The 25,223-nt window shown below is 58.7% G+C and overlaps 2 protein-coding genes across 2 annotated transcripts in view; both read right to left on the bottom strand.

The window, feature by feature from the left end:
* The window catches only part of TIMP2 (TIMP metallopeptidase inhibitor 2), a 45,572-nt gene that overhangs the window by 6,085 nt on the left and 14,264 nt on the right, over positions 1-25,223 (bottom strand). Inside the window, exons 2-3 of the mRNA XM_026483999.4 lie at positions 7,207-7,307; positions 5,077-5,185 (exon numbers count right to left, since the gene is read on the bottom strand). Of these exons, the coding sequence (XP_026339784.1) occupies positions 5,077-5,185; positions 7,207-7,307 (210 nt within the window). The remainder of the gene's footprint in view (positions 1-5,076; positions 5,186-7,206; positions 7,308-25,223) is intronic.
* CEP295NL (CEP295 N-terminal like) lies at positions 7,314-24,090 on the bottom strand. The gene has a single exon (XM_026483998.4). The coding sequence runs from the start codon at positions 20,045-20,047 to the stop codon at positions 18,377-18,379; it is 1,671 nt and encodes a 556-aa protein (XP_026339783.3). The 5' UTR covers positions 20,048-24,090; the 3' UTR covers positions 7,314-18,376.

Raw genomic sequence — 25,223 nt, 5'->3', positions numbered from 1 at the left:
GGCCTCAAGCAGGCACAGGGACATCCTGTGTGCCGGGCAGGTGGCAGGAGGCACTCCCTCGATGTGAATTCTGATGCTCTGTCTTCTGATTTAACGGCTCCCCTTACCTTCGGGAGCTCTATTTTCCCTTGTGTCTGTTCGGACTTGAATGACGTTCCAGGTGAAGAGAAGGGACAAGGAGCAGGGTTGCTACTGGACAGCATTTATTCTGACTCCTAACAACTAATGGAAGAGAAGTGTTTGGCCGGCTCGAAATACTTCCAAATAGGTACTTGGGCTTTTTTTTTTTTAACTGTATAGCCATTTTGTATGAGTTCAGAGTAGGTGAGGAAGGGGGAAAACAGGTGACAAGTAACTCGTTCCTATCTCCTGCTTCCTTCCAGAACGTACAGCCCATGCAGGTACATATGGACCACAGCCCTCCCCCGGCCCCGCCTCCTCCGTGCTGGCTCCGCCCCCCAAACGCCTGCAGTGATGTCTGCGGCCTCGCCAGGCTGTCATCCATGTCCTGCTCCACGTCTGTCTTTGCCTTTCTTCTGTCCCCTGCTCCTCAACCAGATCATAAGCATGAAGGGTAAGAGTTCAGTCTGCGTCCGTTTTTATTCACAGCTCCTCACACATAGTAATCGCTCAATAAAAGTGTACTGACAACAGTGCGGGTATTTGTTCCAACAGTTCGCTTCATTATCGGCCTTTTTTGCTATCTTCCCTTTTGACCTTTTCGCCACCAATCCAAGCTCCCGCCGAGAGCAGGACAGGGAAGGACACGGAGACGCAATACAAACTGTGTATCTTGTACGGCCCTGGCTAAGCTCCTGTTTACCTTGGGTGTCACTTACAAACGACACAGCATCTCAGAATGTTCCAAGGACACCCTTTCTGTACAGGCACAGTTATTACGACTTGGTTGGGCACGCACCATGTGAACATCTGTTACAACATCCTCCCACGTGCGCCTTGGAAAAACGCACAGTGTCTCTTGGAGAGAAAAACAGGAATTAATTAAAATTTGTAACTGAAGGCTGTAGGTTTCTTTTTCCTCTTGGAGGAGAGGACTGCAGAAGAAAATTATAGGGCCAATTCTATCGCAGTTCCTGAACATGAGCGTCTCCTGGTGCCCAGCTCAACATGTGAACTTGAGTCATCAGCCCAAGAGGAGGTGGGCTGCCTCGGGCCATGCGGTCACTCCTGGGGCCACTGCCAGGGCTGGCTGAGTGGTTTACTGTGCCCCGTGATTTCTGGGTGGCCCGTCCTGACTCCAGGACAAGATGGAGAGTCTGTGCTCAGAAAGTAAACACCAGACTTGACCCAGAGCCATCTCACTGAGCTGCGGAAAGACGTCAGCTCAGCGAGGTCCCCCTGTAACGGGTGCGCCGGCCCCTGCTGGACGTGCCTGCTCGGGATCTTAGGCTCCGTGGCCAGTTAGCAAACTCAAATGTGCCCCATGTTACTTGCTTCCAGTATTAAACATGAAAGGGTGAAAGGCAATAGACGCAGTTACAAACAGATGTATCTTCCAACAAAATGTATCTTCTTCCTTTTTACTACAAGCGGAGCTACCGTGTGGACGGTTCCGGCTGCAGCAAGCCCAGCAGATGCGCTCCAGTTACTTGGAGGATCGTCTTCTTGTTCCGACTGGGGACAGTTTAACAGACCCGTGTGCAGGAACAGCACAGGACACATATGTGTCACATGATAAATAACCTCTGACGGCAAATAGGAGCGAGCGAGCTTCTGCACGAGAACAGCAACATTAGCAGGGTTACTGAGATGATTGGGCTCTCTGCCTTCGACTCACGACGCTTCAGGCGGACACAGAAGCCTCTTTCTTCCAGAAGAGATGCTGAGCAAAACAGAGGAAGAGACTCTCCTACCATGTCTCCCAAACTAACACAAAGCCACCGCTCACAAGATAATCGCCACCGAGCTGCCATGTGCAGCCTCCACCCTCGGCTCTTGTTCGAGACCCACACTTCCTACGCAGCCACGCGCGCTTTGTGGCCAGCGGGACGGGGCCGTACGGGAGCCACGTACTCAGCACACACACTGCACGCCAGGGCTCCTGACGGCTGGACATAATCCGTCTTCCGGGCCGTCCTCCCTGCAGTCCGGACTGTCCATCTCATGGAACAAAGGGCAGTGCCAAGGTCCTCGGGATCTCTGGGCAAGAGGCAGGACGGACCGACCCGCAGATGAAAGTCATGTCCCACATGTACCTCCGTAAGGGGAGTGGCTGAGCTCGGCCCCTGGGGCTCAGCCCTCCTGTGTGTGTGCTGACCAGCTACTCGGCCCCTCTGCGATGAAAGGTCTGCCTCTGACCCAGGGCAGGGAAGGTTCTGGTTAGATGCCAGCTCTCAGCCCTGGAGATACCCTGGACTCTCCTGGGGAGCTTTAGAAATGCTGATGCCCGGGCCGCAGCCCTGGAGATTCTGCTCGGAATTGGTCTACGGTGGCACCTGGAATTCAGGATTTCTACCAGACTCCCCGAGAAATTCCAGCGGGCCGTGCAGGTGGAAGGCTGCTGGCTCCGATGCTGGGGCGGTGAGACTGCTAACACCTGGACCACACGGACGAAGAAGCGGAGTGCCACAGATCTGGGAGTCAGGGAGGTTCTGCCGGCAGTGCGGCCCAGGCACAGGTGTGCTGAGAAATGCCTACCACCCGGCTCCCCACCCCCCACCCCCCAGGAGAAAGAGCTCCAGTGCCCGGCACCTGCCAGAATTTGTGCGGCAGACGCTTACGCCCCGATTTCAAGGTACCAACGAGACATCAACCAGAACGTAACCATCGGTGCGTGAAAGTGGGTTCGGGCCGTCAGGGCCAGGAAGAGGGCGATCCTATTTCTATCAACAGGGAGACGGCGACGCCTGTTGTATGAACCCAGACGTAGGTCACCTTCCCTCCCAGGAGCCCTCCCGGAGGACCCTGGGCCTCCCTCCTTCGTCGTGTGCACTCCGCAGTCTGGCCGGCTGCCCCTAGAGGGCGGTGTGAAGAGCCGGAGACCCAGGGCGAGGGGCTCCTTTTTAGGGGTTAGTCCTCAGGGACCAGCACACGACCTGGTGCTGGAAACAGAAGCCATTGATCCCTTAGGGCAACAGGTTCCCTGAACCATGAGAGGTCTCATCTCCCTTCCCTTCTCTCCACGGCTCATCCTTCTGACCATGAAAGCAATAGATGGCATTTGTAAAATTTTGCACATACGGGGAAGTATCAGGAGGAGATAAAACAGACGTTGCCCATCTCGGGCACACGCGGACCGGTCGTCTCCCAGCCCAGGCCGCGCCCCGCGTTCTGTGCACCTGCCCTGCCTTGCCGTCCCCCATGTCATGGTGACAGCACCATCAGGAAGGTCCCTGCTTCGTGATTCTGTCCCCATACCTGTCTCTCTGGTTGACTCTGTTTTTCTTACTGTAAAAATAGCAGATACTGCAAATGTAAAATGGTGCAGCTGCTTTGGAAAACAGTCTGGCAGTTCCTCAAATGATTAAACATAGTCGCCATATGCCCTGAAATTCTACTCCTACGCATCGGCCCGAGAGGGATGAAAACACAGGCACGCAAACACGTGGTGATGGGCGCTGACAGCAGCGTCGTGCAGACGAGCCCAAAGGTGGAAACAACCCCAGTGTCCATCAGAAGACAAATGGGGGGACCCACTGGTCTATCCAAAGAACGGCCACAAAAAGGAGTGAAGCTCTAATTCACGCTACAATGTGGATGAACTTTACAAAAATGTCACGCTGAACACGGTGCTGAGTGAGGGACACCAGACACACAGGACCACAGAGTCTATGATTCCATTCACAGGACTCTGAAATAGGGAAACCCACGGAGTAAAAAAAAAAAAATAGATGGTGGATGCTGGAGCTGGGGGGAGGGGGGAGGGCTAGGAGGGCTACAACAGCCGGAGGGCACAGGGTTCTCTGACTGTGGCCGTGGCTGCAACCTGGTACCCAAAGCACCGAACGACGCCCTTTAAATGGGCGAACGGTATCCTGTGTGAGTTATAGTCAAGACAACTTAAAAAATCGTAGATGCTCATTAGAAAACACTTAGAAAGGTCAGAAATGCCCATAAAGGAAGAAAAAAATCTCCCATCAACCCCAAGGAGAGGGACAGAAGTCTTAATGGAACGATGAACCAGGGACGCAGATGCCGGGCATGAGTGTCTTAAGGGAGGGAGGGGGGCGTTACCCAAGGAGAGGTGACAGCTGTGTCCTCTGCCCCACTCACACCCCACTGCATCTCCCCCCCGGCAGGGATCCCCACACGCGCAGCACGGCCGGGGTCAGTGCCAAATCTTCCAGATTCTTGGATCTTTGCACCTGCCACCCGAGACGGTCTCTTCCTCCGGAGCACTCGTTCGCTGCTCACAGTCCCCCCACCAAAAACAAACCCAACCCCTGTTTAATTTTCTTTCTTCTCCTGCCCCCTCAGTGGGAGCGTGTGTGCACTCCCCTCCGGATATCCCCTCCTGAACTCCTGTCACGCCAGGCACAGTGCGAGGTGCCTCGTGGTGCCTGCTAAGTACGTGTTGATTTTCTAAATATCCTCAGTGGATTGGGGAGAAGCACGAATAACCCAAACAGAAGACAATCCCCCAAAGCACAAAGATCTGGATTCAGAATGTATTTTTATAGTTAAATCCAAATTGTATAATAGAATATAATGTCTGACCAGGGCAGCTGTCCCCTCCACTTCCCCGTCTCCTCCCAAGTTGTGGGCTGACTCGTACTTCCCTAGGGAGCATTCCCAGCATCCGGCATGGGTCTCCCTTTCAGGAATAAAAGGCAAAAATTCTCACCTCTTGGTATCCACCCGACCTCATGTGTCCTGTGGATACTGGTTTACTGTGTTTTCCCATCAAGTCACACTGGTTCCACTGTTGTGGGGGGCAGGCCAGAATGTACAGGAATTCTCGGACGGAAAGAGGCGGGGAAGCCCGGAGACTTCAGAACAGCCTCACGGTGTCACGGCTCTGTTGGGCCTCATGGTGTCTCAGGCTGCCCCTGCACCACAGAGACGCCACCCCGGACGGTCCCTAAGAACGTGCCCCATGCCTGTTCACAAACACACCTGCAATGAGATATTCCTTCTTGCCTCCGATGTCCAGCGAGACCCCGCATACGGCAGAGGAAGGAGCCGTGTAGATAAACTCTATGTCCTTGTCAGGGCCTTTGAACATCTGGAAAGACGAAAATGAGATGTGAGCAGAGCTGGCCTGCACAGCTAAGGAGGTCGCCCCCCCTCCCATTGACCCAGAACATCCTGGGGGCAGCCCAACCCACACCCGTGGGACCACCAGCATGGAAAAGGCGGACAGAAGGAACCAAGGAGCTAGATTAGAAGGTGACCATTCCCACTGCAGAGGGTTTCTCTGGAGACATTCGTCCCATAGTGTGGCAGCTGTCAGCGGGCTGGGCACAACAGGGTCACCTGGAGGAACCCATCTCCGACAACACATGGGCTCTCCCTCCCACCGACAGGGTCACATCAGAAACTCCGGGGAGAGGCCTGCGGATCTCCAGTGACTCGGACCCGTCGTGGAGGACCGTTGCCTCTGTGGATTGCCAGGAACCCCGATCAAGCACTGGCTACGCGATGGGGGCACCCTTGCCTCCGTGGCCGCGGATGTGACCCCAGGGCCAGTGGGGTTTCACGTCTCAACTGTTGATCTACTGTCTTTTGGGGACATGCCTGCGGCCCAGGTGGAGGGGCGCATCGTTCCAACAGCCTGGCAGGAAGCGAGATCGCCGCAGCCAGGGGTTCCTGCTGCCCCACTGGGTGGGGACAGTGACAGGCGGGGACGTGAGCGTGCGCGGAGGATGGTCTTCACCCCAGCCGTGGGGTGCAGCCCAGCGGAGGCTGGGGGTGCCGGGGAGGGAGGCGGCGGGAAGGGGAACGCACACACACGCTCCGGGACCAGAGAACAGAGGATGAACAGGGCAGGTGCCCCCGGGCTTTGCGAGGCCATGGAACCTCGGGAGAGGGTTTTCGCCTAAACCAAGGTTACTAGTGTGGGGTTTGGGGAGGAGGGGTTGTTACAACAAGCAAACCCCAATACAACGGGGTCATCTCAATGTCACGATAACCCAGCTTTGTGAGCGCTCAGTCCAACCTACCCCAGGAAGGGTGAGGCGGCTGGTGACAAAGCACTCAGCCTCCCACTGAGGACAACACGCTGCTTTGGTGTTAACTCTTGCCTTTTCACGAGGCCTCGATGAGGTCGCAAGGGCAGAGACGGTCTCTCTCCCACTCACAGACGCCTAGGCTCTGAGAGAGCAGGTCACCCCCTCGAACGACATGATGCAACAATAAGCATTTCCTTGACCTTCTGATAACATTTACTTCCCGCTTCTTTCTAATTTTGTACGAAAATTAACACGGACCGCGACAACTCCTGCCTTTACAGAGCCCTCTCTCCAGCTAGAAACTAGGACTTCCTTCTCTCCTGAAAACCCAGCTGGTGACTGCTGACAATGACCACTTTCCTGCAGGGCGGGTCCTGTCCTTCCTAGCCCCCCCAATCTCCTCTCAAACACGGGCTCCTTGCCACACACCCTTGAACATGGACAACGCTCTGAGAAAACGGACCCCACCACCTGCCCCTCGGTGCACAGCCTCCCCGCCTGCCCGTCCCTCTCCCACCTGGCGGCCCCTCCTCTCCACCACGGGCCAGGCCGCAGTCTCCACGTCTCCCCCCACGTCCTCTTCTGGGAAGCTGGCCCCCACCACACCTGCCCACAGGACCCCTCCTTCCTCGTAGAATTTAAAGCCGAACAGGCAAGACTAGAGCCCACGGCACAGGCTGGGCGAGTGAGGGCTCCCAGACGCAGCGACCAAGCTCTGCTGCCTTCAAGCCTCACACTAGCTCAGCTGTGGACGGGCGCCCGCGGAACGTTCCACGGAAGCTCTGGCCACCTTCGTAACCATGCTGAGGCTCTGCCACACGCTCACTGCCCACCAAGATGAAGAGAACTCATTTCCGAAATAACCTAGTCGATGGGAACATAGCGTGTCCGCGCAGCTCTCCAGGCATTTACAGATTAAGGAAAATCGGACCGACTTGCGTCTGCTCCAGCGACGGCGGCACGGCATTCCTTGAGAAGGCAGGACACCGCGCCAGGGTCTGCCGCCGCTGGGGGACCCGACCTTGCTCCCGACCCTCCCGCGGCTCTGCCCAGTGGAGCGACTGGTCCCCGTTACCTTTATCTGCTTGATCTCGTACTGAATGCGCTTGATGGGGTTGCCGTAGATGTCATTCCCGGAGTCCACCTCCTTCGCGCTGACTGCTTTCGCCCTTATCACTGCAAAACAACGACACGGAGGTGAGCCGAGCCCCCACAGTGCCGTCCTGGCTCCGAGCAGCGGCACGATGAGCCCGGCCCCTCGCGGGGCGTCGCACCCCACACACGCCGAGCGGGAGAGGCAAGAGGTAAAGCTCTGAGACCCCTTCTGGTCCCAGGATTCTTCAACGAGGATGTCGACAGGGGCCAAAAGCGGAAGCCTGGTCTCTCAGGACCGGCGGGGTGCCTGAGGGAGTCACTCAAAGCTCTTTGTTGATGCCCTGCTTGAGTGCTTGGGGCTTTTAAAAATCCCCTCCGGTGTGTATTCATCTGGGGCTGGGGAAGCAGATAAGCAAATTAACCGGCCACAATCATCATCATATAATTAAGGATGGTGAGATCCCTACCACCCAGCCTCCATCCAGAGGCGACTGGCAAACACGCTTTTTCAGGCTGAGGGCAGAGGGATAACTGCCTCTCCACGAGGCCCCGTCATTCCGGTTTGGGGGTCTTACAACTGAAGGGTCTATCCTGCTACTCGTAATCTGTCCTAAAAGCGACCCTGAAAAACGTCCTGTGGGTGATTCTTTATAATAATAACAACACATATTCTATTAAGGGCACAACAGAGGAAGGGTCAGAGTGCTCTGCCCCCAAAGGAAACGCTCACGGGCCTCAGCCCAGACCCATGGGGCAGGTGCCAAGGAAGGAAGCCAAACGGAAAGAAAACGATCCCAGACCATGACACAAGATGAAGGAGAGGGGAAGAGGTGGGGCTGGGAAGGTTCTGGAACATTTGCCAGAGTCTGAGGCCGCTCGTGGGCCGTGCACCACAGGGCTTCCTACCAGCCATTACGCCAGGACCCGGCCCCAGCCTGCACCCTGACGAGGCGAGGGTCAGCGTTCACGTGTCCCTGGGGCAGAGCCCTCCCTTGTTTCATTTGGAGGCTTATCAGCTGGTGGCATGGCCTGTTTTAATGGCTTTAAAAGCTTTGCCCTCCACAGCTCAGCTATGCAGGGTCACTCGGGTGAGTGCTCCGCTAACGCGGATGTGAGCAAAACAGAGCAATACGGAACAGACAGAGCCAGGCACAGAGGCGCCTCCGTCCTCCACCCCCGGTGGGGAACTCGCATCTTGGAACCCCCTGGCCCGGGCTGTCTTCGCCACAGAGCGGGGAGGCCCAGGCACGTGCATCCCATCTGTGCCCGTTCCCGGGCCCCAGCCTGGCACCAGGCGCCGGCCCCGCCCAGGCCCGAACCCCATGCTTCTGTCTTCTTCTGTCGGAGCTGAGTCATGACAGGCAGAGGCCGCAGGTTCCTGTTTCCCAGGCTAAGCCAGGCCCCCAGGCCCCAACCTGCAGAGCCACAGCTAGGAAACGCCACCCAGTGGGCCACACAGCACCGAGGGCTCTGCCCTTGGTAGCGGGTCAGCCTGTTTCCAGTGGCTCCTCCTGCTCCCACCCTTCTCCACCCCCAGCACCAGCAGGCTTTTTATAGCCGCGTCCCTCCGGGCTCAAACGTCTTCCTCAGCCGCCCACTGCCCTCGTCGAAAATAGGACACCCCTCTGCAGCCTGGTACCAGCCAGCAGCTGTCCCCGTCAGCCCAGCTGCTCCCGCCTGCTGTTCTGCCAGTCCGTAACAGTCCCTTGAGCCCAAACCTGCCCAGGGGTGTCTCCCCCTCCGTACAGACAAGTCTCTTCTGCCCTGCATGCCATCTACCCCTCCCTGCCAGGAAAACTTCTATGCATCCTTCAAGACCCAGGTCACATTGCCCTTTCCTTGCTCTGGGAGATCCTGTCCTCCTGTGGCACTTGGCACATTCCACATCTCTCATCCATCCTGTTGGAAACACCTGTGCACCTGCCTGCTCAGGGGGCTTGTACCAGGCGCTACGTTCTGACCACAGTCAGTGCCCACTAGGTCCTTGCCAGATGGAACTGGGCCGTCCCTGAGACATCCGGGCAGCCCAGGTGAGTTTGTCTGTGGTCTCTCTCACTACCTGCCTCGTCTATACCCTACTGCGAGGCCACATGGGGAAGTGTTGATGCAAATCCCCAAATGTCCCAGATGAATGCCCCAGGCGTCACTGGGCGTGAGCACTGCCGCTGGCTGGTGGTATCAAACGGACCCGGAACGTCCAAGGGAGACAACAGTTCTGGGAGGAGCGTTGCTGGATTTTACCAGGATACGCCCAATCCTGCATGCTTTCTCCAATTGCTTTTCAGAGGCCCACAACCCCACATGACGCTTCACCCAAAACAGCTCCTCAATAAACACAGCCATGGCAACGAGAAAACCAGCAGGCACTCCTCTCAGTGAACAAGTTCCACTCCGTTCCATGCGTTCACATCCATGCATTTTTCTCCCAGAAAAGCCCCTAAGGCTCCCAGGCAGCTCGAATCCTTCAGGAGGGGCAGCACCGGGCTGGACCCTGCTCCAGCCCCCTCCCCGCTACGTGGTGGCCCAGACACTCCCTGACCTCCCGGAGGTGCAGCGGCTCACAGCTGCCACCGAGCCGCCAGCCCCAGCCCCTGCACTCCTCCAGGCTGCGGTGAGGAACAGGGGCCCGGGCCGCGCCGTGCCTGCCGCACACCACACGTCTAGTTCGAGACGACAGAACGGCAGTGGAGCGTGGTGAAGAACGACACAAATTCTCCCGCTCCTGCGGGAGAGATGCCCGGAGAGCTGCAGCGCGGGGCTGCTCGGGTCCAGACGGCACACCCCGGTCAGCACGGATCGCAGGCTCTGGGCTGGACGCAGCTTCCTGACTCACTTGCTTTGCTTTAGGGCTACAGACGACACACTTTCCTTTTTTAAATTACAAGAAAGAGGGGACTGGTTGAATGCAGGGTCCAGGGCAGACGTGCAGGTTGAGACTAGAACATTAACTGGTTCCCAGGCTGCAAGCAGCTTGCAGGGAAGTGGGGCCAGGGGCCAGGAGGAACCCCAGCTGGGCTTGTCCACCCAAAACAAAACCTCACGATTCTTTGGGGTCTTTGAATTCGGGGTGGGACCCTCCTCTCCACTTTGCAAAATGACAGATAATGTGAAGGAAAGAAAGAAAATCAAGAGAGGCAAAGAGAGACCAGTTCTGTGGAAATCTTCCGAAAGCATCGACGCTGTCCAGACATGAAGGAGAGGTGCCGGGCATACCCCTGTCCACGGAGATGCCACGGACCTGCTCAGGGCATCAGGGGCTGTGTGGGTTCAACATGCTAGGCGGGGAAGGGCACAAGCAAAGCTTGAGAAATTAATTCATCAAAGCCAGAGGATCCCACAGGCAAGGAGGCAGGAGAGCTGGGGGAGACAGGACGGGGGGCCCCACAGGGACGGAGGGCTGGGGAGGCCTCACAGTGGACCCCAGCCAGCTCTGGCTGCGGACATTCTGACCCTCAGCCTTCTGCCCCCAGGATGAGGCCAAAGTGGGGTTTCTTAGCAGCCAGACTCAGGCTCGGGGTTGAGCTGCCTTTCACGTGAAATCCTAAAAGTGTGGGCCTCCTTCTGCTGCCCATGGGAGAAAGGGGTAAGGTGAGGCAGAGTCTTTGTAGTAGAGATGGCCTTCAAGGAGCATCCAAGCCAGGCAAGAAGTCAGACAACGGACGGGGAACAGAGAAGCACACCATTTCCAACCCAAGCGGAGGACAGGGAGGAGGCAGAGAGCTCTCCAGAAAGGCATTTCCAACATCTCAGGGGATGGGCATCACCAGAGCTCTGGGATGGAGGCCACCGTAAGTAAAGGACGGGCCCCTCTCAGTCCCAGGCCATTTAAAGGCCAGGGCTGGGGAAAAGCAGAGAGACCCAAAGAGTCTGAGAGGAGATTAAAATCCAGGCATGGACACACGTTTGTTGAACACCTACTATGTGCTGGGTCTGGTGTCTGGCCCTCGGGTGGACGGCCAGCCCACATCCTGTCCACCGCCCAGCAGTGAGCGGCTCTGCTCCACTGGCCTGCCCTTGGCCGTAGAAACCAGAGGCAGCAGCGGACCAAGAGGCTTTATAAGGATCCTTTTTTTAACTGCTTTGTGCTCAAAAATGATGGCCTCTCCCTGAGCTGCTCAGATGTTGTTTTTTCTTCTTTCCCTTCTGCCGTTAACACAACATCTGGGTTTGAGATCAAGGGTGATACACTGGTTGATGAATTCACCGCCAGATGTTGGCTACTGGAATGCACAACCCTCGACTTAATTCAAAGCACACGCAACCGCAGCGCCCCTGCCCCCACCCCTTGGGCCGCGGACACCACATGATGTCACTTCCCCCTGCTAGCAGCCTGCAAAAACAATCCCTAGTACAGCCAGCCAGATTTGGGATGGAAAAGGGCTGGGTGGGTGGAGAGTCAAGGTCGGGGACGATGATCCAAAGAACACAGGCTATGTTCAGACTGTGAGAGAGGACGCCCGCCCAGGGAAGACCTGGGAGGCCAGACTGTCCCGCTGATGCCCGGGACGGGCGGGCGGCGGGGGTGGGGTGGGAACAGCAGGGGGCTCTCGGGAAACCTAGGGTGTCCTCAGCACGCAATGTGGCCTGGGCCGGCGCAGAGTGGGGGGCACACTTGACCAGCCCAGGCACAGATTTGAATCATCCCCCCGCACCCCACCAACATCTTTAGAGCCCTGCTGTGTCTGGGACATTCCGAGGGAAGCAACGGAGAGCAGCAAGCCATCCCCGTAATCCGTGGGGGAGCCAGACCCGGAAAGAGAACTGCCTCTAAGGAGTTCACTTATTTCACACCCACTGAGTCGTCTTTACTATCTTGCCGTGAGCCTGGCCGCTCCCCGGAGGAATCCCATCTGCTACATATAGGAATATATCCGAATAGGACACTTCCCAGTGGGGCCACTCTTCCTGGGCACCGGCTCCCAATTCCAGAGCCAGGTAAAGCTGTGGATATTCAAACATGACTTTCAGACCTTCATGGCCTTGTTTCAATGCACTCAACACACGCTAAGTCCCCAGGCCCTGGTGCCGGCTGAGACCGAGCTTCTGGCTCAGGGAAAATCATGCATTTGCCCAGAAGAGATGTGGGAACCTCTGGGGTTCGGAAAACATACTCGTCTAAATACAAGGTCAAAATCCAGCCCCGGATCATCTGAGCCTCACCAGTGCACTGAGTCAGAGCGGCAGGGCTGGCTCAGTGTCAGCAGAGGCCACGTCCCCTCTCAGCCTAGCCCATGGACTGCAGCCGCCAGCGGGAACCTGGGAGAGTCGCCCAGGGAGACCGCTGCCCGCAGGGACGGCCCTGCTCTGCTCTTCCGTCCTGCTCCCAGCCCTGGGGTCCCTCTGCTAGGGGCATGTTCCCAGTGCCACTCATGTGGGGGCAGGGAGAGATGGGGCCCTGGACTTGCCGGCACATCTGCCGAAGACCCTCCTGTCCTGTCCCCAACTGAGAGGGGGTCATCCTGCACGGTGACCGGGATGCAGTTGAGCTAAGCGCACCGTGGGCACCGGGGTTTGGGGGTGAGCGTGGGGAAGGGCATTTCTTAGGTGGAAACGGGGCCACTGCATTGCCCGGGCTGCAGATGTCCTCCGTGGGTCACTCGGTCCACTTCCTTGTCTCCACGCAGAATTACATGCCGGCCTCTTCAGAGGAAACCCACTCACTCCGGGTGGGCTCCACTCCGCTGGGGGGCTTGGGGACAGCTGCAGGGTTCCCTGCTTTTGTCTATGCTCTCCAGAGAAGGGGGCTCCCTGAGTCCGGACATTTACACCCTCCAAACACAGAGCTACCAAAATCCCCGCTAACACCTGTAACTACACCCTGCAGCTGCCGTCGGAACAGGAATTTCTTATCCCTTTCGGGTGGACATGTGACACCGCATGGCTGGTCGACCCGGCTGAGGCCCCTGAGTTTTGATGAGCTTGTCCAAGCCCGGCTGAGGGCAGCCCTGGGGCACCCCATCCCACCCACACACTAACCCCAGGGGCCCGACTTGGGAAAGCAAGGGGGTGCCCCACGGCCCCCACCTGCACCCGGACACACCCGGCAGTAACAGCTACAGCTTTGCCCCATAAAAGCTGTAACAGAAGGAGCACGTTTTCAGGGCCCTGCCCCCCATTACTGTGGGATCCCCAACCGCTTGTGTAAGGACAGCACCTTGGTGGGCTCTGGGGGGCCATAGTAAAGATGATTTGAACCTCACCCATGGGACTTTATTTGCTTCGTGAGCCGGGCAGGCGACCTCCCAGCTGGGGGGCAGGGAACGGGGCAGACAGTGATTGAGAAAGAGAAGCGGGCTCACTTGGACGGCAGGCCGGCTCAGACCCCGTGGGTCTCAAGGCCACACCCCTCCCCACAGAACTGCACGTGGAAATGGGGTGCGGTCCAAGAGCCCGGGAGATGTCACAAGGAATGCGTGGCGTCAGCGCTGGCTCAGCACCCAGACGTCCATGGGAGCGTCCGGCCCCACCTGCCCCTCTGGCCTCACTGCCTGGCCACGCCCCACCTTTGCAGGTGCCCCTTGGTGGACATGGCGGGCGGGGAGTAGGAAGGAGGGGGAGGGAGGGCTCTCCCTGGACACCTGGCTCTGACCTTCTCTGGTATCAGGGCCTGGCTGCTTTCAGTCTGCAGTGGAGCAAACTTCCTCCAATTCATTTCTTTTAGGGAACTGAGAGGGAGGAGGGGCATCATTTCAAAATTAAAACCTTCCTGTGGTGGTAGGAGGCAACCAGGGGCTCCCTCCGTCCGAGCAGCAGCCCTGACGGACCAGATGCCACCTTTGGGTCCCTGCAAGCCTCCTATCCTGGGGAGCCGACGGACGTCTCCAGCTCTGGGATAGGGCTGTGCTGTCCAGGGTGAGGGCAAGGTTGGCCGGTGTGACTCAGGCTGGGGTTGGAAATGCCTGCACTCACCACCACCTGGAGCAGACATGTCTGTGGGGGCCGAGGGTGGGGCAGGGAGGGTGACCGGGTGCACGAGAGAGGACGGCAAACAGCAGTGTGGCCCCAGCGCTGAGCCTTGGAGATTCTAGCACATTCCCATGAGCTGCTGTCCACTGGATGCCCCGTCTCCATGGAGACCAGCGTTCCCACCTCCACTTCCTGTCCGTTGGCTCAGGCCCCCTTGGGAGCACGAGGGAAACATCTCTAAGAGCTCATCGGCTGTGCAGAGAAAAGCTGGGGCACTCGCGGCTCAGCCACCCGCCCCAGCCCCCTAGGACCCTGGCAGGCCCCCGACTCACGCCCCGCCACCCTTCCTTCTCCCTGTGAGCCCAGTGGGATCTCATGCCAGAGCCTTCGGTCACGGTTCCCGAAGCCTTGGGCTCAGGCCCTTCCCATTCACGTGCTGCTGAATCACTTGAAAAAAATGCCTCCCGATCCTGGGAGGATTTGCTGAGAACAGTGCGGCTTTTGTGGAAGGAACTGCTGCTCTGCACTTTCTCCGCCAAGACCCCGAGAGCAGCCAAGCTCAGCCCTGCAAACCCCGAGCCTGGAGCCCACAGCGGGGGCAGCAGCTGGATGGGGCAGGGCTGGAGGCAGAGGGGGCCTGGAGAGGCACTGAGGGAGCATCCGGCCACCCCCCTGCCTTCCCTGCCCATCCACCGGCCGGGGAAGGGGCACGGAGAGGCCGGGTGGCCCAGTCCTCACACTGCCACTGGCAGGCTGTGACCCTGGGCAAGTCCCTGCTCTCTCTAGGCTGCCCCACTTGCAGGGGTGAAAGCAGGAGGGCTGGGCCCATCAGCAGGGACAGGGCAGCAGCCCCGCCCCTCATGTAGGATGAGGCATGCAGTCCTTGGGCTGACCCCAACCAACTGCCTCTCTCGGGCAGACAGGGATGTAAAGCCTGGGATCCCAGGGCCTGCACTCCAGCTTCCAGCATCGGGAGAACCCAGGAGGCACGTGCACCTTCTCCCCCTCCTACGTTTTAGAGCTCAGCCGAGGAAACAAGGCCACCTCCTGGAGCTAACGATGTACACAGATGTACTGTCAACCCAGCACCCTCCCTCCAGCCTGCAACCCGGCCTGGACTGTTCCAGGACCTGTAAAGGCAGGCCACGCGTCCACATCAACCCCCCATCATGTTCCAGATCGAGGAGGTGGGGGCAGGAGGCCGTCTGCATCTCGTGGCCGTCTTCCGCTCACAGGAAGAACCACTGCAGGTCAGAGAGGGGGTCCTGTGCCCCAATTTTAAAAATCGTCTTCCCGTTATTTTACATTTCTGAGGGTCTGGATGTTATCATACACCGTATGAGCATGCACCTGGCTGGGTGGGGGAGGGGACAGGCGTGAGGACCCTCGGACCAGCACACGTAGAAGGTGGGGTCACAGACGAAACCGATGACGCCTGCTGGCCCAGCACTTGGAGGAGCGGGCCGGGCCATCGCAGGGTCAGCAGCTATGCCTGGGTTTCTTGTCCTGGCATTTGTGAGGCACTGCTGGTCTGTACCTGCCCTAGGGATCGTGGAGCTCAGTGCTCCCCCTCCAAACCCCTCGGGCAAACAGGGGCACCCATCTACCACCAGGTTGGCCATGGAGGCCTCCCTGAGTCCCTGTGGTCTGTGGACGACTCGGACGGGGCTGCTAGGAAGCGACCAGACACTAAAAGCTCTAGTAAATTCAGACTGAGATAGAAACAGGGAAGCTGCCCCCAAAGGTGTGAGCAGAAGCATGAAATCCATGGAAAGTTCTAGAAGATCCAAACAGTGTTTGGAGGTGGAGGACCCATAGGGGAGGACCCGAGAAGTGCTCCAGGAGGACAAAGGTGCACACAGCCATCATGTCAGGAGTCCTCACTGCCACCTGGCCGTGCTCCGGGGGAACCCTCCAGCAGCCCCACACTCGTCCAGCCGGCACTGTCCCAGGCCCTCCGGTGCTGTCACCCAGGTGCGTCAGAGTGATCCGCAGGGAGCAAAGACAGGGTCTGCCGGGACCCCAGCCTGCTCTCTGGGTACCACGGAGATGGAAGATACCCATGACCTCTCCAGAGGGAATCGGGGGCGGGCTGGAGGGCAGTTTATTTTCAGCACCACTGGCCTGGGCAAAGCAGCACTGAAGCCCCCAGGCTTCCTCAGCTCAGGGAGGAAAGAGCAGGGTGTCTCGTCCTGCTGCTGGGGGACAGTGTAGGTGTGACCACTGGGCACCGATGACTCACACTCCACCTCGTCTCGCTGTCCATCTCCTACATCTACTTTTAGTTCAAGTGTGGCCGAGAAGGGGCACTTCCTCACCGAGGACACTCGGGCCGCAAATACTACCTTGGAAAGTAGAAACAGAAATAATCCCCTCCAAGACAGGCTCATCCATTCATCGGACTGCGGCTTCCAGGCGGTCAGTGTTTGGGTCCCATCACGCCCATGGCTTTAAACCCGGGGATCCCAGGGCGCCCTCCCGGACCAAGGTGACTGTTGGCAGCACGCAGGAGCCCCGGATGATCTCATAACCTGCAACGCTGAGCAACCACAGGCCAGCCTCCCCTCGGGTCATCCTCATTCGGCTTGGGAGTCGCAGAGCCCTCCCGGCCCCAGGGCTTCGTTCTCACTCGCGCTGGGCTTAGATGGGACAATTGAGTGGGCTCTGCGGCCCTGACCCGTGGCATTCCAATAGCAGAGGACAGAATGGAAGCGGGCTGGGATCATTTTCTCTATCTAACGTGGAAAAGCCAGACACACAACGGGGCTCGGGGAGATACTTTCCATGAGATAAAAACATGAGACCGCAAAAGCGTCCTCAACCCCAGCTGCTGGGGATTTGAAAAGCACCCAAAAACTTGTACAGGGTGCTGTGACTGCCCCGTCTGAGTGGCACGTGTGGGGGTTCCGTGCGCCTGATGCGCTCCGGGGAAGCCCAGCTCAGGGTTCTCACGGGACTGGGTCACCCCAGAGCTCCCACGCCCCTGATCGGGTGAAATGGAGTTCAGCGGGCATATAGCTACGGAAGAGCTACAGAACAGGGAAGGAGCACACAGGTGGAGCCGGTTTTGAGCAAATATTCTCGCTCTTGAGTTTGGACGGTGGGCTCACACTTGTTCATTATGTAACCCACGAAGCAGACACTAAGGGAGAGAAGACCATTCAGGGACCAACGATACAAAGGCATCGTGACGGAAGACGGATGATCAAACTGGATGCGTCTGAGGTCCGGGGGTGGGGGGGCAGCCATGGCCTTCATACGCCAGTCCAGGGATCACCTAACTGTGGCTTGAGGTCCAAACCCAGACACCCCCCCTATTTTTGCAAATAAAGTCTTACTGGAACCTGGCCCTGCCACCCACTTATGTGTTGTCTATGGCTGCATTCAAGGTGCAATGGCAGGGGAGGGTCATGGCCACAGAGACTGGTGGGCTGGCAAAGCCTAGAATGTGCAGTCTCTGGCTCTCTGCAGAAGTTTACCCTCCCCTGCTCCAGTCTCCGAGTATCTGCAACTAGCACATGAGCCCCCTTGGCCCAGGCAGGGTCTCCACAGCCGCCGGGTCCGGGACACCGACCAGCCAGCCAGGCGCCCCACCGCTGGCAGCCCCAGGCACAGGCACCCGGCAGGGCGAGATGCTGGGGGCCACTCCCCTTTCTTCTCTGGGGCTCTGTCTTCTCTTTCCCTTCTTCCTCCTGCTTCTCCTCTGCCTGTCTCTCCCTCTGTCTCACTTCCCAACATCAAAGTGGCAAGCCTATCCTAAGCCAGGTCCCATGAAATGACGCTGGTTTTGCTGACTTGAGAGACTAAAGAGGTCCTACTGCAATCTCCCCATTTGTGTCCCAGCCAATCGCTAAGCAACAGATGATGTATCTTTTGAAACCGTGCCTGCTTGACCTGGGATGCCCCTGAAAGTCCAGGGTTTATTTGGCTAACACATCTGGGCTCCTTCCTTCACCTGAATCTCTGGCTGTGCTCGTGGCCCGTGCGAGCAGCCTCAGCCCCGGGACCCGCCTCCGCGCCGCGCCGGCCAGGTTCCTGTGGTCAGGCCAGGGAGCCTTCCCGGACGGTACTTCGTCAGAAGGCGGGCCCGGGGAATGGCCCCCCTGCAGGCCAGCGGGGGGACAGGTGGCCCGCGGGTGTCTGAGCGGACGGCGCGCACAAAGACTCTGCACAGGCTGGGGACCGTTTCCGGCATCGCGCCTGTATCAGTGATGTATTTATCATGGGTGGGACGCTTGCGCTTATCATAGCCTCTGAAACTCTTGCAAGCGTTTCCTGGCTTCTTCAAGAAATTGCTTGTGCAACTTGTTTTGCTTTTCAATTTGCTGCTGAAGGTCACGGATCATCTGACTGTGCCTGTCATCGTCCATGAAGCTGGAGGCCCAGAGAGAAGTGGTGTCGTGCTCACATGCCCCTTCCTTCTCCTGGTCTAGGGAGGAGTAGGACTTCAGACGAGCCAGGCACGCCCTTCTCTGTTCTCTCTGCTCTTCCAGCCCGGCCTGGGAGTGGGCTTCCCAGCTCAGCCCCGGGGAGCCTGTCTGGTGCAGCAGCTCCAGCTTCCCACCTGCTCTCTGCCACAAGGCCGCGAGGCCAGCTTCGTCTGCCCGTCCTTGCGGGGCACGGCGCCGGGGGCCCTCCGCCAGCGGGTCTGGTCTGGCCGGTGCTTGTCCGGAGCCCGTGCCGCCATGGAGCTGGTTCTCTTTACCGATCAATACTCCTGCCTTAGGAGACAACGGTTTACTCTCATTCTGGGATGGGAACTTGGCCAGCCTAAGATATTTCTGGCTCTTGAGTTTGCTCAGGAACTCCTTCAGGCTGGTTTGGGACTCGGCCTGGTGAGCCTCTGTCTGCGCTGGCCACGTGAGCTCCCCACCAGGCTCCCCACCCGCTTCTGTGCCCACCGCTGTCGTGTCTGTCCGGGCCTCACCTCTCCACTCCGGCATGTGACAGGGGCCGAGCTCTGCCCCAGCGTTCGGACCCCCCCGGGGCCCCGGTGCGAGGTGCAACCTAAGGTGCTTCCTCAGCTCTCGGTTTGTGTTAAACAGCTCCTGGAAAGCCAACTCCAGCTCCCGCTGCCACCTGCTCTTGTCCCCGTGCCTGCATGGAGACGTCTGTGGCGTGGCGCCCCCTCTCCAAGTCCAGCCAGCTGGCCACAGCTGGTCTAGGTCTTTTGCTTTTCCCTGGGGACTCTGATCCAGACAGTTGTTTTTCGGGCCTTGACCAGGAGGAGCCACCCCCTTTCCCGGCTGCCTCCTCCCGTCCCGGGCTCCTTCTTTCTCCCTTTTCTCCAGACGCTCGAGCTCCCCCACGGCAGCCGAGAACTCTTTCAGATCCACCCCTCCGCTCCCCCAAGGGTCAGCGGGATGGCAGGCGCCACGGGTCTTCATCGACGGCGCTCGCTTCCCCTTATTCTTCTCACGGGGGCAGAGGGGGCGACGGGTCAGGCCCGCGGCCCTGGGAGCCCCCTGCTTCTCCGCGCCCACCGCTTTCCTCTGAGACTTGGAGCGCCAGGGCTCCCGGCCGACTCGCTCTTCTCTGCGGCTCTTCTCTTCTCTCACGGCCGCCCTGTGCTTCTCCCTGGCCCTCTGCGGCTGGGCTGCTCCTCGCTGGGCCGGCCCCTCCGAGTCAGGCTGGTGTTCCCTTGCCTGGCCTCCCCCGGCCCCTAACGGATGTGCGAAATACGGCTGCTCCAGGCCTCGGACTTGCTGGCCGGGGGCCTCCTGCCACCCTGCCTTCAGCTCCTCGGCCAGGCGCTGGGGCTGCGGGCTCTTCCGCGGCAGGAGGCCTTGTCTTCTCTGCAGGGCGAGGGCTCCTTTCTCCCGGACTTGTAGTAACCTGTGCTTCTGCCTCAAGTGCGCGGCCTCGCAGCCGGAGCCTGGGCTCAGCCGAGCGGCTCTGTCTGCGTTTCTTTTCATGTCGGTGACCTGCACAGGCGCGGCTTCAGAGTGAAGGCGGTGGGAACCAAGAGCGGGCGTCGAGGCACCAGGGGCCGAGGAGCCACAGTTGCCACGGCTGTCCCACGCCAAGCCCACAAGACCAGGACACACTCTGCGGCCCAGAGTGTTCTGAGAAGAGCGAGCCCCTGGAGACAAGGCACACACAGGTCTGAATGCAGGACAAGCTCTAAAACGTGTCCCTCCCGGTCACTTTCTCCAAGACCTGCTGCAAGGGGCCAGGCTCTGCTCCCTGTTTGTCCTGTGCACCTTAACAAGACCCCGTGGGGCAGGTGCTTTCGGCGGGTGTGGTTTTGCTCTCCAGGGGACACATGGCAATGTCTGGGGACAGTTTTTGTCGTCATAACTGGGGGGAGGGGGTGCATCTAGTGCATGCAGGCCAGGGACGCTGCTCGACACCCTGCATGGCCCAGAACGGTGCCCACAATGAACAGTGGCTCAGCTCCCTGTGCCCACAGTGCCAGGGCTGAGACCCCCAGCTTAGAAGACACATTAGGACTCAGGCAGGGGTGGAAGAGTGCAAGTGTCTGGGCTCTGCAGGGGGAGCTGCTTATAAATGGGAGGAAGAAAAGGTGGGGGGAGCCTGTTAGGCAGGGGTGTGTGCAGGGGTGTGTGCGTGTGCGTGTGGTACTAGAATCCATTGCAAACCGATCAAACGGGGCTTAAGCTTCTTTTTTCAGGATGCGCAGCTCTTCTCTCATGGGATTATCGGAGAGGGATGCTTTGGCATCAGGAAGGGACCCGTGTTCTGCAGGCCCTCCCAGAAGACGAGGGGTATTTACACCAAAGAAATGTGGACTCACATCTGTGGGCACCTGCAGCTGATGTCAAAACCAGCCAGAGCAGCGGGCTAAAGGAGCCCCTTCCTGCACAGCTGCAGGCTGTGCCGAGTGCCCCTCCACCGCCCTCCCTGCTCTCATTTAGGTCCGTGTGCGGCTGGCCCAGAGGCATGGCGGGAGCTAGAAAACACCACACGTCCACGGCACAGTGAACAGTTACGCTCATCTTTCTTACAATAACCCTGTGAGGTAAGGGGCTACCAGCACCCCGGTTCACAGGAGGGGAAACTGAGGCAGGGACCGATTAAGAAACTTCACCCAGATCACACAGCTGGCGAGTGGCAGAGACGGGTCTGTGCCGCTCTCGTGGACCGCAGTGCCTTTGCCAACCGAGGCTGTTCACGCGGCCGCCGGCTTTTGGTAAATTTGATCATCCGTTCGACACTTGGAATAGCGGTTGGCGTTCCAACCAGCCACTCTGCCAACCACCACGATGAGCAAGAGGAGGGGGAGAGAGCGAGCTGGGGCACTGATCGTGAGCGGCGGGGGTTCAGCAGAGGTGCCCGGCAACGTGCCCGGAGCACGACCAACCAAAGAAACCGATCCGATGGCGTCATCAATACTGAGCACCTTCGCACGCCAAGAGACATCGTTCGTAAGTGAGGACAAAAGGCACAGACTGGCAGGAAGTACCTGCGAACCGTATATGCAACAGAAGGCTTTGAATCCAGGTTATATGAACCCCTCAAGATATAATAAGACAAATCATCCAATTTTTAAATGGGCAGGAAAAAAGCAAAATAAACACTTGACTAAAGAGGAGGCACATGGCCCATAAAGCGTGAGATTTGAGCATCGACTGTCATGGGGGGGTGTGCACGCGGAAGCTACAAGGAGGCCCCACTCGCGCCCACCGGGATGGCGGTGATGAGACAGACGGACCATAACAAGTGTTGGCGAGGACGCGGGGCAGCCAGAATCCTCCCACCCTGTGGCACAGCGCAAAATGGTGCAGCCGTTCTGGAAAACAGTTGGGCCAATTTTTAAAAGGTAAACGCAGATTCACCAGACGCCCAGCAACTGCACGCCTACGCGTCCGCCCGAGAGAAAGGAGAGCGCCTGTCCAGACCGAAGCTGTGGAGATAGAGGGGGGCTGGACGACCTCCCCAGCTCACGGGGAAGATGGGAGTTTGGGTCCGAGTCTCAAATGTCAAAGACTGAGCTTTTTCCACCCTGGGAATGGCCACAGCAGTGTCCAAACAGGCGGGGAGAGCTGGCAATGTTCCCTCGTCTGCCCTGGAAGACAGCTGGAGGGAAGAAGGGAAACCGCACCCCTCGACCCAGAGGTTCACCGGCTCACCTTCCGTTAACCGGCGACAGTTAGTGAAACCTGGACGCGCCTCTCCCGCTCCCGAGTGCCCCAACCCACTCGGTCGCCCTGAGCCAGGCGCACGGACGCGGGCACCCCCATACCACCAAGTTGGGTTTCCAGGAGACGCGCAAATGGATGAAAACAGAAAACGTCTGGACAGACTTGGTGGGGACAGAGTGCAGAAATTACAGCCAGCTCCCAGTTCAGGAACTGAAAACCCAGTGACGCCCAGCAGACACCCCCTTGCCCTCTGCCCACATCCCCAGCTCCTCCGAGCTGCCACCCCCAAGCCCGTCCCTGGCTTCCTAACTTGAGACCGGAGTGTTCTGAGCGCCCCGGGGTTCTCCCTCTGGTCCTGCTCCCCCAGAGCTGGACAGCTGCCTGCCCCATACCGGCTGCCTTCAACCCTTCAGGGAAACCACAGCCCCCGTCTCAACACAAGCCCCACTCAGAGCGGCAGACGGAAGGCGAGGTGGACACCGTCTGGCCTCCTGCGCCAAGCGGACACTGGGCCCATTCTCTCGCACCCTCTGTGGCCCCAGTGCGGTGGCCACCCCCAGGCAGTCGCTCCAATCGCCTTCTAGTAGAGACGGGACCCTGCCAGGCCGCTGGGGAGACCCGCTTGCAGGCAGCCGGGTGGCGCCAGGCCCGCAACAGACTCCAGGGCCCCTCACGCCCGTGAGCGGGAACGGCAACAGCACCACGATCAGAGGCGGGGGGTACCCAGACCCGGGGCTCCGACGTCGGGCAGGCCGGGCTCCACCACAGGGTCTCAGGTCCCGTGGCTCCCTCCTGCGTACAAGAGGCACAAGGCTGCCCACGCAGGGCCACGGACGGGTGACACGGGGGAAGCCGTGCACGAGCCCCCGAGGACCCGCCTGCGGCCCATCCTCACAGGCTCAGAGCCTGCGGGTGGGCCGGCCCGTGCTCTGTGGACGGTCACGCGGCTGATCGGTGGAGTTGGTCGCGACAGCCCCTCCCCCCAGCCCTCCAAGTGTTGGCAACTGTTGTGACGACGCTGCAGGGACTAGTGGGGCCCCAGACCCCGCAGAACTATGCCTGTGGTGGCGGAGTCAGGATGACACGCAGTGGACATCACACCCCTCAGGGAACATGGGAGTCTGTTCACCTCGCACACACCCTATTCTGAGGGCTGATCTGAGGGCTCATCTTGCCCGCAAGACTACATGCGATTTCACAGACATTTAACCAAATGAGATAATGTGCGTGAAGAAAACAGGAAAACGGAGCTTGCTGTGTGGACAGGACACTGATCACCACGTAGACCTCCCTGATGGCAGACCCGCGTGGCCCAGGCCATCCCTCTCGCCTGGCCTCACCGCAGCAGGGGAGCGCTAGCCCTATCCCCTTTTAACTCAGAGAGGTTAAATAACTTGCCTAAGGCCACACAGCTCATAAGCAGTGCAGCAAGGGCTCAAACTCAAGCAGGCCGACCCCCGATCTGAGTCACCTGCCCTGCAGCTGAGGGAGGTGAGAGCTGGGATCCAGGACTCCGTCCTGGGAGGAACTCACCACCTGACCGCCCACGATCGATCGAGAGAGGCGCTTCGCCTCTGTGCTATGGGACGGGCCTTAGCGTTTTCCGTGTGTTCTTACTGGAGTTCATTGAATGAACCCCCCTCCCTTTCCCACAACACTGAAAGGCGAGACCCCGCATAGCGCCGCCTGAATCGTGTTCAGAGTCGTATTTCGATCCCGCAGACCTAGGGCAAGGCCGACATTCTGATTGTCAGGAGCTCCCAGCCGATGCGATCCTCGCCGATGCGATCCTCGGGTCGGGACCACACTTTGAGTAAGGCGGCCCTCGCAAATGGCTCTACCCAGTCTCCGCGTCTCCGCCTGCCTCCTCCCAGCCTCCTAGCCCACCGAGCCCCTCCTACAAGACTCCTCGTCAGGCTCTCTGCCTCCCCCCACCCCGAGCCTGACGCCACAAGTCCACACTCGGCTTCAGCTCCCGGTCTAATTCAGCCAGTGGTGTCTTCGCTGGTGCTCTCCTGCCCACGCCACGGGGTCCCAGCACCGTCCACAGGCCACCTGCAGGACTGCCCGCTCAGCTGCCAGGTAAAATGCAGATTTCCGGGCCCTGCGTGTGCAGGGAGGGGCCCAGACCCCGGCCAGTTCACCAGCTCCCCAGGCAATTCCCAACAAGGTCCACAATCTCTGGCCTGTGGGCCTGAGAACATACCAGCCGCTCAGGATCCAGCTCCCCTCCCCAGCTGGGATCCTTGACCCCCCCCCCCCAGGTCCAGGGCCAGAGCTGTGCTCATGTGGGTTCTTCTTCCACAAACAGAAACCTCCTCGACCCTACCCACATTTCCCCAAGCCAGGTCTGATCCCTCCTTCCTCCAAGGACGTCCCCCAACCTCTGTAGCAACGAGAGAAATGTGCCTGCCTCTCTCCAAAGGCCTACACACTCAGTGCCTGGGTGACACGGTTTAACACTTCTTCTTTGAAACATAAAAATAGACGCAGAAAGGTCCCCGTTAGCTGGTGTGGCTGGAGAATGTTCCCCTGTAACTAAAGCTTACTCTTTCATGTGTAAAGTTAATCATTTCTATCTTCTGAAAGTACACAGAACAGATCAAGTTTGACCTTTTTTGGAACACTCCAGATAATCTTTTGGACCAAAATATAAGGAATCCCTTTAGGGCTTTTAAAATGCATAGAACCAAAAAATAAAGAAAGGAAAAAATATGTAGGTAGGACAGAGTGCCTCTACAGGAAACGACCCAGAATTTCATCTGGTTCTATAGGGTGACTCTTTATCGCTTCCTCTGTCCTCTCCCCCGCTGTGAGACACAGACACAGAGGGACAGCACCTGAGCCTCCTTTTTCCCAACGCCCGGCACCCACACAGGGAGCTTGCTAAGACCGTGTCCGGAGAATTCACGGCCTGGGTACGGGGTGCGGATGGGCTCCCCTGTGGGTCGAGTGCACGAGTGTGTGACTCTAAACGTGGCACGTC

The sequence above is a fragment of the Ursus arctos genome, unplaced genomic scaffold (assembly GCF_023065955.2).
Source record: "Ursus arctos isolate Adak ecotype North America unplaced genomic scaffold, UrsArc2.0 scaffold_24, whole genome shotgun sequence".
Taxonomy (NCBI): domain Eukaryota; kingdom Metazoa; phylum Chordata; class Mammalia; order Carnivora; family Ursidae; genus Ursus; species Ursus arctos.
The sequence above is the reverse complement of the archived record's forward strand: the minus strand, read 5'-3'. Positions and strand labels throughout refer to the sequence as shown.

What these genes read in the sequence shown, in the direction of transcription:
- CEP295NL (XM_026483998.4), bottom strand. Translation starts at nt 20,047, where the DNA reads ATGAAAAGAAACGCAGACAGAGCCGCTCGGCTGAGCCCAGGCTCCGGC.